At 36.7% G+C, this 10846-nt stretch overlaps 1 protein-coding gene across 1 annotated transcript in view; it reads left to right on the forward strand.

The window, feature by feature from the left end:
- The window catches only part of LOC118732419 (teneurin-a-like), a gene marked incomplete in the record, with an annotated part of 439680 nt that overhangs the window by 421198 nt on the left and 7636 nt on the right, over window positions 1–10846 (forward strand). Inside the window, 1 exon segment of the mRNA XM_036461555.1 lies at window positions 8779–8964. Within this exon segment, the coding sequence (XP_036317448.1) occupies window positions 8779–8964 (186 nt within the window).

Consider the following 10846-nt stretch of genomic DNA (forward strand, 5'->3'; position numbering starts at 1 on the left):
GGTAATGCATGCACATAAATATTTAATAAAGAAAAATTCAATTTACGAAATTCAATTTCAATTTACGCTACATAACAACAATTCATGCAAAGCAATGACCCGAACACAATTACCCACACACACACACACTCTTGCATACATACATGATTATGTATGTATGCACCCTGTAAAAATTGCGACTACTCCATGCGCGCATGTAAAGAGTACTCCCTAAGGTTCAATGAGTACTCCAAAATCAACCGAAATGTATATGGTATAAAAAAATGCGGTCCATTTAACATTGCGATGTCCTTGGGCAGGACCATATATTCCAGCTTTGTATTACGTCAGAGTAGAACAACACTACTCCAAGGGACTACACCATGGAGTACCTACCTTTTAGCAGCACAGCTCAATAAACATCATCTCGGAGTTACGATCGTTAAAACTGAGCAATGATCGGATAACTGTAAGCTGGTGTAGAGACATGAGTCGATCCGCTGCTGCATTTACGTAGGAGTATTTTCTAAGTACTCTCATGTGGCGCAAATGGACCACATGGTCCAACGATTATTGCTGGGAATATATTCGCACACACACACACACACTTGTAGGTTAAGCAAAATTTTCTTAATGCTTTTGCTCCTTGGTCAAACTTCTGATAATATTTTGTTGCTATTGGCAATGAAGTGCCTTGCCTCTGCCTCTGCTGCTGCTCATGTTTCGGTTGTTAATAAGCTATTTGTTATTGTTGCTAACTGTACACCAGCAACTGCATAGGCTGCATTCTTGTTTACACATTCGATTGGAATTTAATCAAAGAATCGACCAGTCCATTATATGCCAATTAACGTTGCTGTTGCAAAATAAATTTCAAATCTAAATACTTACACCTCCATGGCGTCCGTCCCTTCGCCTTTGTACATACATACATATGTATGTGCTCGAGTCTAATTTAGTTTTTATAGTTGCTGTAGTTCCTCCTCCAATTCTGGCAACTTACATTGCTTAGCTGCAGTCACGTTTGGTTTATGTACAGAGGAAATAAGCCATACTACTAATGCACAGATTGTGAGCAGACATTGTTTTAGGGAATTTAATAGAACGCCGCGATTTGCTAATAAACGGAAATAATGTGCATGTAATCAAAATAAAAATGGTATATAGTTACATATTTTCAGCAACCTATGGCGTAATTAAATCCATAAACTTCTAGGAAATGGACTTAACACTTTTTAAAATAGTTTCTTAAAAATGAGGGCAGTGCCAAAAATTTATAAAGTGCTAAATTTCAGTCGGAAAAATTACTAATAAGTTCGCTGTTTCTTTTTCCAATCACATAAAAAGGTATCATTGCAAATGTAACAAATTAAGCTAACGCTTCGTACTAACAGCTTAAAAATCTTAATACAAAATAATTTTTGAAATGGCTTTGGTTTTTCACATTCGGTGAAAGCTTCCTGTTTTTTTTTTTAACTTTTTCCCAGACGGAGTCTCGAGCGCTTAGAAGTTATACACTTTTAAGTTTTAGCTAAAACACAACACCGTCCAACGACGAAGTTTAATATTTCGCTTACTTTAAAATCATAGATCAATAGCGGAAACAGCTGATTCCATTTCGTCTTAAATATAATTAAAATAAAGGAAAGTTAAAGATAAATAGTTTTTTTTCTAAATCTATCTATCTTGAAAGGAAACGAAATAAGACAATAGTAAAAAATTCTTTTTAAAAAAGCTTTATAAATATGAACCATAGCGGACCACAAAAACGGGTTCTCTAAATATCTCGACACCTGTGCCACTCAGCGGATGACTTCATCTTTCATATTGCATTGTCATCGAGTTATGAGCTATTTAAGCTTAAAATTTTAAGTCACTAGCTTAACGGCAAGTTGGTTAAAAATTGCAGGGGAAGATTTGACCCAAGTAAACATACTTATCTACATGCACACATATGTATGTATTTATGTACATACGGCCTACTTTGGTATGTACTGCCACCATTGCCCAGCGCAACTGGCGTTAAAATAAATCAATCACGCTTCGCTCTGGCTTTGTTCAATTTCATATGCTTGCGGGTGTTCTACTTTGAAAGCGTGAACTTGGCTGTGGTTCGCTGGTGGTGTGGAGATTCCATCTAAACCAAATTAGTATGGGACCACCTCGGAGACGCTACCTTTCCGATAGAAAAATAATTATGAAAATCGGTTGACGTGGTCAAAAGTTATGCAGTAACATACATAAAAAAAAATAAAGAAAATTAAAAATTTAAAAAATTTGTTTGAAGTCGGTTAAAAATGTTTAAGTACATACCCATCAGTTTTAGTATTAAACCCTGATAATTGTTGTTTTAATAGCCATTTTACGATTTTTCTGCATAAATCTCGATGCCTGGAATTCAGGTTTATCAAATCTTATTTTTGCCACAACGGTGATTTAGGCGGTTTTGCTACTGGTCGATAGGCGGTTTTGCAAATGTATCGACGATTTACATACCTGTGGAAATTTGACAAAAAAAAAACTTCTCGAGATAAGAAAATTTTCCAAGATTTCTGTAATTCGCATGAATTTTCAACGCGCGTATGTCTGTGTTATCGCCATATTAATATGGCCTTTAATAATTTTTGTTCAATGTCCACAGATAGGTATTTATGTAAGGCCGATTGCATTTCTTTTCCAAATTTTGTAGATACTGTTGGCATCCCACTATCCTAGTTGGAACCAGCGGAAAACGGATGCACAAAGGTAATAATAAAGGTGATAATTTACCACTTAGCACCCATTCCAGATGTGATACGACTGTATAAATGATCATCTAAAAGAAGAAATTATTGTCACCTCTCTGCTTCAAAAATATCCAGAATTTCTAAACTTTGTCTCAAAATTGTTGCCTGAAAACGGTTAAAACAAATTGTATAATATGTACATGCTATTTATATATAGAAATAAATACTATTCCCATATAAAAATCTAAGTATTGAAGTGCGTTATACTAATTAATTTTTCAATCAATGTTTCTTCGTTTAAAAAATGCCATAGATTTATTCAGTGTGTCTGCTGGACACTAGTGATCACTGTATGGCATATACATACGTAACGTAAGGCTTCGTGGAATTTTATTCACAATAATTACATCTTACTGATCCTGGTTAAGGTTCAAATTGATAGTGCGAAATATTTGGGTAAAACCATAAGAGGCAAGTTGCAATGAAAGGAGCTCAGATATGAGTAGTCCACTTGCAAACAGCGTTATGTGATTTTATATTAGAAAACCATAAACTTGAAAAACGACTACGACAAAAAGTAACATTTAAATTGAATCTTTGTTTTTATTAGCTGAAAATTTGGATAAATAAGAGGCTCTTATAAATAGCATAACATAACATGACATAAGATAACATTAACAGTCTATACGACCTAAAGCAGTTTTCTAAGTTCATCAGAAGATGGATTCTTTTGAAAGTTTATAAATAAGAATGATAGCGACTTTGGGAAGAAGAGTTAACATTTGATGCTATTTTTTTTTTCAGAATATAAAAAGATTTTGCACTGTGTTGTTAGTGGACATGAAATCACTTTAAATACTGGTACGTTATACACCAAAAACTATAAATCGAAAATATTGTACATAGCGCACTTTGCAAAGGACTGACTACTCATATGCAGTTTCTTGTTTATTTTTTCAATACTTTGTTCAACAAAGCCGAAGTTCAGAGAACATTCGGTCACTGCGAATTTATTGTGGCTTCTTTTGTACTGACCTTTAACTATGTAGCTGTGTACGTATGTCATTTAATCGCACACATACATAACTGCAGTTTTTTTTCATTTATGTTAATCTTTTGACTTGCATTGACCTTTGTATCGTCCCGTTGTAGCATTATTTTCATCTTACTTTCTCTGAAATATATGTATGTACATAGATATGTATGTATGTACGTTCATGTTCTATGGCCTGGCATATCTTTACGGAAGTATATGTATACGCAATTTTGTCTGTACTTCCATGTCTGTACACATGTTTGCCTGAGTGAGCAGGTATTCATGTTGCTTCATGTTGTACTAGTTTATCATATTACCTGGGGCCACTCACATAAATACATACATACATACATAAAAAAGAAATTGATCAAAATAGACGAACATAAAATGTGAAAGGTTTTATTAGTTTATTCAGCAGCAGTTCAAACGCAATCACCCTACGTCACATTTTGCCCGATAAACCTCCGAAATGATTGGCTCTGAGCAGAATCCGGAGGAAAGATGAGTTTGCACTTGAAAATTTCATTAAAAATTCAATGGCTGCCATGTCTTCGTTGGCTGTGGGTAAAACAAATTTTTTTTATTTTTATGTAAGCCATGTTTGCAGCGTTCAATGGCGAAACACTTTCGAACTGAATTTACGCACAAGGACCGCCTGCAAGGCCAACTTTTGTGTTGGAACATCTCTGCTTTTTCGATATGTTTTGGTTTAGTCCGATTCGATTTTCAATAAGTTCGTGAGGCAACAATGAGCGAGAAGTGCCCTCTCACATAAACTGCCACAAACATGCACACTTACATACACGCAATCCATATGTATTTGCAGCACCCGCTGTGCTTCAGCTGTCATTCCGTTTAATTTAAAAGTTTCAGTAGGTGGTCGGTGGTAGATGCGCAAGGAGGAGGCAGCATTGTGTGGAAGATGCTGCAAGAAATTGTATACATACATATGTGGCAGGCGCATCCTTGACCTCATTTCTCGTTTCAATCAATCGCTCGTTGTTGCTTTAGTGCCAAGTTATAAGAATCTATATAAAATAAATTTATATGTACATACATACATACATACATATAAATATTTACACATTGGTGGGGGGTGCATATGTGCTATTTATTAATTTTACAGAGCAGCGCAATGATGTAGTGACACATTGAAGTGGTCAGCTCGAAGGTGATTTCAAGAATCGTGGAGTAAAATCTCACAGAAGCACATTTCGGGACAGGAAATGTGTTTGTGCATTTGTAAATTGTTTGTGCAGCTGCTGGTAAATTAATAATATGTAGAAGATACGGGGGATATCTTTTATTTTCTGCATTATATATTTATACTGGGTCTTAATCAGGTTAGGTAGGATCTAATATAAACCACTTGCTGGTCCATACTATTGATATAAATCGGTATACATTTCCTTGCGAGCTTTAACCAATTTGTAGTTCTTTAGTTTACAATAACCTCCAGTAAGGAAACAAATCGGAATTCTACCAAAATCCGAACATAATTAGCAAGATGTTCTCGTGAAATCTTAAGATTTAGGAAGAACTGGTTCAGGCACAGATTCAATCACTTCTGTTGGAGCATAGGTTTCGCCCTGAAAAATTCTTCAGTAGCCTGAATCTTTATACGGTTGTGGTAGCTCGAGCTCTGGAATGCATAACGCAGCACCCGATGCGTTATTAATTTCGGATCAATCTGTGTAAAAACTGCAGGTGTAGTGACCAAGGCGGGACTGTGTTAACTTTGCAGTCACGGAATTTGCACCTAATTTCCCACAATTTTCCTTGCAACTGACTTATTTGTATGCGCGTTTATAATCACGCGTAGTGACGCAAACTTCTCCAATTGCCCGCGAACCTGCTGGCTTTCTGGAGAAAGAAATATGAGCCCTACAAATGCTGCGCAGGCCTAATGTGTAAGCAAATCCGATACACCCAATGTCTTACGGACCATTTTCCCCGACAATTCCCATTCAGCCATCGCTGTGTGGCAATTAAAAAGATTTACGATCTGTCGATGAATGACAGAATAAGGTTCAATATAATCAGGATCTACGATTGCAAATGTATTTTCCGAGATATAGAGCCTTTTCTTTCTGTAGTACCACACTATGAAAAGTCGGAGCTTTAGCAAGAATATTCTGTCCCGGCAACATTCTTGGCAGCCAGCATATCAGGTTTCCTCTATCCGAGCCAATGAGAAAGCCAACAAAAAGCAGAAAGAGAAATTGTGGTAAGCATCATTTTGTCACCGTCTGCTTTCAACAGGATTTATGCACTGTATTCTTTGCCACTTGCCTAACATAAACCGCCCGTTTTTACCACTCCAGAAAACAAGCAGCTCCCCAAAGCCCGAACCGATGATGCAACAGCATCACTGGCGCATGTTGTATGCTATATTTTCGATTTTGTTGCAACATATGTAAGCTAACTATATTCTCAATCAGGTAAGGGTCGACTTTCCGTGCTACGCTTACTCATCCACCGAAATGTTTGGCTGTCAGCCATTCTGTCTGCCCAAATAGCTTCTTTGTCAGCTGCAGTCACAAACTCGGCACAGAACTCTGGCAAATTGTGCGGCCACTTGACGTTCTCCTCATATGTCCTTATGTCCGTCAGTCCGTTCGCATGCCTGTCTATTCGCCTGTGGGGCAAATTCACGTGGCGGAGTAGCTCAATCATTGATTCACAAAGTAAATGCGCAGGAGGCAAGAAGACAAGCAACTTGAGTGTAGGAAGTAGAATGAATTCAGCGCGACTGTGCTGAAGCCCTGCGGGACAGGGAATGCAACATGGAAATGAAAAGCGATGAGCATGCAAGTGATTGGATGGCATGGCGTATACGTAACATAACGGATTTACATTGAAGCGGGTTAACGTACTTTCGAAACGAGAAAGAGCAAGCATTTATAACGACTCTCATATGAAAACACACACACACATACACGCAGCCATAAGCATGTACAAAGATGGTCACACGAGCAACTCTGTAACGAAAGGCGCTTGCATGAGTGGATATTATTTTCCACTCACACAAAGTAGTGAATAGTTGCCAGGCGGATAAATGAAAGTAAATGAAAAATGCCACCCGACAGGATAAAGCTTAATAAGTAGCATATTTGCATCGCACATCTTCACACCCACAAAAAAAGAGTAAAAATCGGGCACATGGGATCTATGTATGTACGTATGTATGTAAGGTGCTCATAACAGCTCATATGTAGCGGTACTTATAAACGACATAAGCGGTTGAGTAACCCTGAAGTGCGTATGTGTATGTGTATGTGGCACGACACTTGGTAATGCCAACTCATTTAGGGTAGGGTAGCGAGCTTTTGGTCTTTTACATTCCCCGTCCGCCATTGAACATTGTGGATAAGCAGATTACTTATGTGTGTATGTGGATATACATACGTATTTGCATAATGCGTCGCCCAACGATTTAGCTGTGCAAAATTGCTATTGATCACCGCGTGAAAAAAGAAACGAATTATGTTAGAGCAGGATATGTTTTTGCATTCAAGGTGTTGTTGAGTCAAATAAAACTAAAACAACGTAAATGGAGATTCGCCCAGTCTAAAAAAGAGGCACCAGAGGTGGATTTGTTAGATATATGTACAGTGGGCTGTCGACACATGCAGACAAAGGTGATGCGTGCACGAGCTGCCAGCGATACTTTGCAACACTCATACGCCATGGTGCCATCATCGGCGGATTCAAACAATTTCACTTTATTCAGCATTCAGGGGCATCCTATCAACATCCCCCAGTCGAATTTCGATCTCGAGATCATTTATCATTTACATGCGCATACATACATACATGCATGTGTATGTATACTAGCAAATGTATCTGCATAAACACGTCACAGACACCAATAAAACTCTACGAAATGTGAAGTCATCTGGGTAGTCGGTGGAGTGAGCAGCTAATTAATTGTTTAGAGAGCTGACGAGTTTCTGAATGCCTACCATATTTTACACAATAATAAAAATACACGTGTAATATGTGTTAAATGTGAAGAAAAACAAATGACATATACTAAACAATTATCAATAAATCAGTTCCAAAAATTTTTTTTTTATAAAAAAGGCCATTGAGTTTCACATTGTCAAGGACAATGAGGGTTAAAAAAAGAATATAATGAAATTTTTAATGCCAAAAAATATTTATTTAGGTAGATCACACTCTAAGGGAAAACCTGTTTAATTGCGCACATTTTGTTTACTTAATTGATTTTCCCCGATAAATAGTTTATTAACTGCAAAAAATTAAAAAAAAATATATAATTTTCTGTGAGTTAAAAATATCGGAATTTTTCGAGATTTTCGAATATAATGATGAAATAAAAAATAGGTGGGAGGTTCCATGGGAAACTGAACCTCAGAGCACAAAATTTTTTCTTTATAAAACTAACAAATGTGTGGATAAGACATGTGTACAAATCTTGAATCAACCAAAAAAAAATAACAAAATTTTCTTGTACATTGTATTATTTTTTAAAATCAAGTTATAAGTAAATTTTTTGAGTAGGTTTAAATTTGGTTGTGTGGAAACTACTGTCAAATAATTTTCGATTCATAATTCAAGTGCTTGGTAAGAAAAATATATAGTAGAGCTCATCTGTGGCTAATAAAATTCTATTATATATTAAATTGTGTGAGTGCTTTGTATATATTATGAGTTACTATAATGCAGTATTGGTATTGTCCCACCCGAGACAAAAAAGTTAAAAGTTGTTGTATTTAATTACAGAAGTTGAAGTTGTGTTTGGGCTTTGTTTTTTCTTACCTTAAATTTTTCCGAAATATTTTGTTGGAAGTCTTTAAAAAATTTTTTGTAATTCCGGCGGAAAAACTGCAACTTTTTTTGGTGATGCGGTCTAATGTATGTACATACATAAGTATGTAGATATTAATAGATAGGCATTTACTTTCAACGATACTATCCGAACTTTTTGGCTTCCTAATTTTGAAACCCGATTTCTGAATATCCTGTATTCCCAGTTAATCGTTTGTATTCGTTTATTTTCGTTCTTTGCAGCCGTATGCAGTTTGGACTGTGGGCCGAACGGTGTTTGTGAGTCGAGCAAATGCCGCTGTAATCCCGGCTGGACTGGTAATCTCTGCGATCAGCTGCCCTGCGACGCCAGATGTTCGGAGCATGGACAGTGTAAAAACGGAACCTGCGTGTGCTCGCAAGGCTGGAATGGACGGCATTGTACGCTGCGTAAGTACGAGTGTCTACTAACGCCATTTAATTCTGATGCTATTTGTATGTATGTATGTATGTGTGTGTACGCGATTTTGAGTGTGCGTGTGGAGTTTTTTTTTTGTGGCGGGCGAGTTCGTTTCATTTGGTTAGCACTGGCGAGCAAAACTAAAAAGTTAACTATCGGCGATGGTTGTCGTTGCGGTTTGCCATTTCCGCTGTTTAAATTGAAAGGCAACAACGAGTAAAACCCAGCGTTTCAAGCCAGGTGTTGGGCGCACAATGTCGGCCGTTAATTAACGCCAATTAAACCAAATTTAGCAAAATAAAACGCACCGCTAGCAGCGGCCCCGCACGGTGGTATACCCAGACACATTTGCACAGACACAGATACATACCCACTCACACTAATGAGAGCTTATAAATGGGCAAGGAAGTAGAAAACATTTCCGTTCTATTAATTTTGCATTTTCATTCGAAGGTGTGGCTGTGGATACGCGAATGTTTTATCTAATTTGTATGAGCGTGCGTGTGCGTGAATTCCAATTAAGGTGTGAATGTTTTGTGGTCAAATGAAATAACAAAAGGTACATAATCGCTATCGATGGACCGTACCACAATGTCATTCACAAAAGCATTTGAGGTCCATTTGGTTGCTTTAAGTGGCAAAGTTTTTGAAATTTGTTCATTCCAGAAATTCAAAAACCAAGCAACTGCTCCTGGCAGAGGTCTGCAAATAAACCATTTTATTCGAACTTGAAAATAAACCAAAAAAGCCTAAGCAAAACAAATTTTCCCCCAATTTGTATAGATTGGTACATTTTCATAGTTGCAGAGTGGTGTTGGTTGGAAAGTTGTTGTTGAGCTGAACTCATTATTTCTAGACAGCAATGTGACTGCCTAAATGTACAAGTCTGTAAAAATATACAAATCGTGTGATCCCTGCTTAAGTACATAGTCATACTTAGAACAAAATCGCGCTTCGCTGCTAAAATAATCCTTTTCTTGGCAAAGTTTCAAGCCGCTGAAGGAACTCAGTTTTCTTCTTTTTTGGCTTTAAACTTCTTAACCGCAAACACGAATCGATTTTTGAAGTTTGTCATTATTGGAAATATTCGTCGACGGCCATATTTATGTATGTATGTGTTCTTATCATACCTACACTGCCGGAACAAAGTATTGGCACAGCAGATTTTTCACAACAAATGCAACAATTTGTATTCTAGTATTTTTCCGCCAATTTTGTATAAAAATATGGTTCTTTCAACAACAAAAAACATAAAAATAAACTCGCGAAAATTCAGCAAATTTTCATCAAAAATTTTCAACTTTTTAATCAGATTTTTTAGTTTTGCAGCCCATTGAATTCTAGTAAAAAAATACAAGTTCGGAATTAGTCAAAAATCGCGTTAATTTTTGAGAATTTTTTTGTTAAAGGTGTTTTCATGGAAGAGATTGCGTGAAAAAAATTGCCAAAAATCAACGATAATTCCTAGCTACTTAAAACTTACACTTTGCTATAACAAAATTGATTGGGCTACAAATCTGCATACCCAAAAAAATTCTAAAAAATCTGATTAAAAAGTTGAAAATTTTCATCAAAATTTGCTGAATTTTCGCGAGTTTTGCACATAGTTTAGGGATTAAATTTTTATGTTTTTTGTTGTAGAATGAATTGTATTTTTATAAGAAATTAACGGACAAATATTAGAATGAAAATTGTTGCATATATTGTGAAAAATTTGCTGTGCCAATACTTTGTTCCGGCAGTGTATGTATGTATACACATACATATCCAATAAAAGTCTACTCCTCCATTCGTGACTGTGGCTGCGGTATAATTTCAGCGAAACGTACGCGGCGGCTCAGCCACCGATACAGCCATGTCAGGACATCGTAG

The sequence above is a fragment of the Rhagoletis pomonella genome, unplaced genomic scaffold, assembly GCF_013731165.1.
Source record: "Rhagoletis pomonella isolate Grant_MI unplaced genomic scaffold, Rhpom_1.0 Rhpom_scaffold_00002, whole genome shotgun sequence".
Classification (NCBI taxonomy): domain Eukaryota; kingdom Metazoa; phylum Arthropoda; class Insecta; order Diptera; family Tephritidae; genus Rhagoletis; species Rhagoletis pomonella.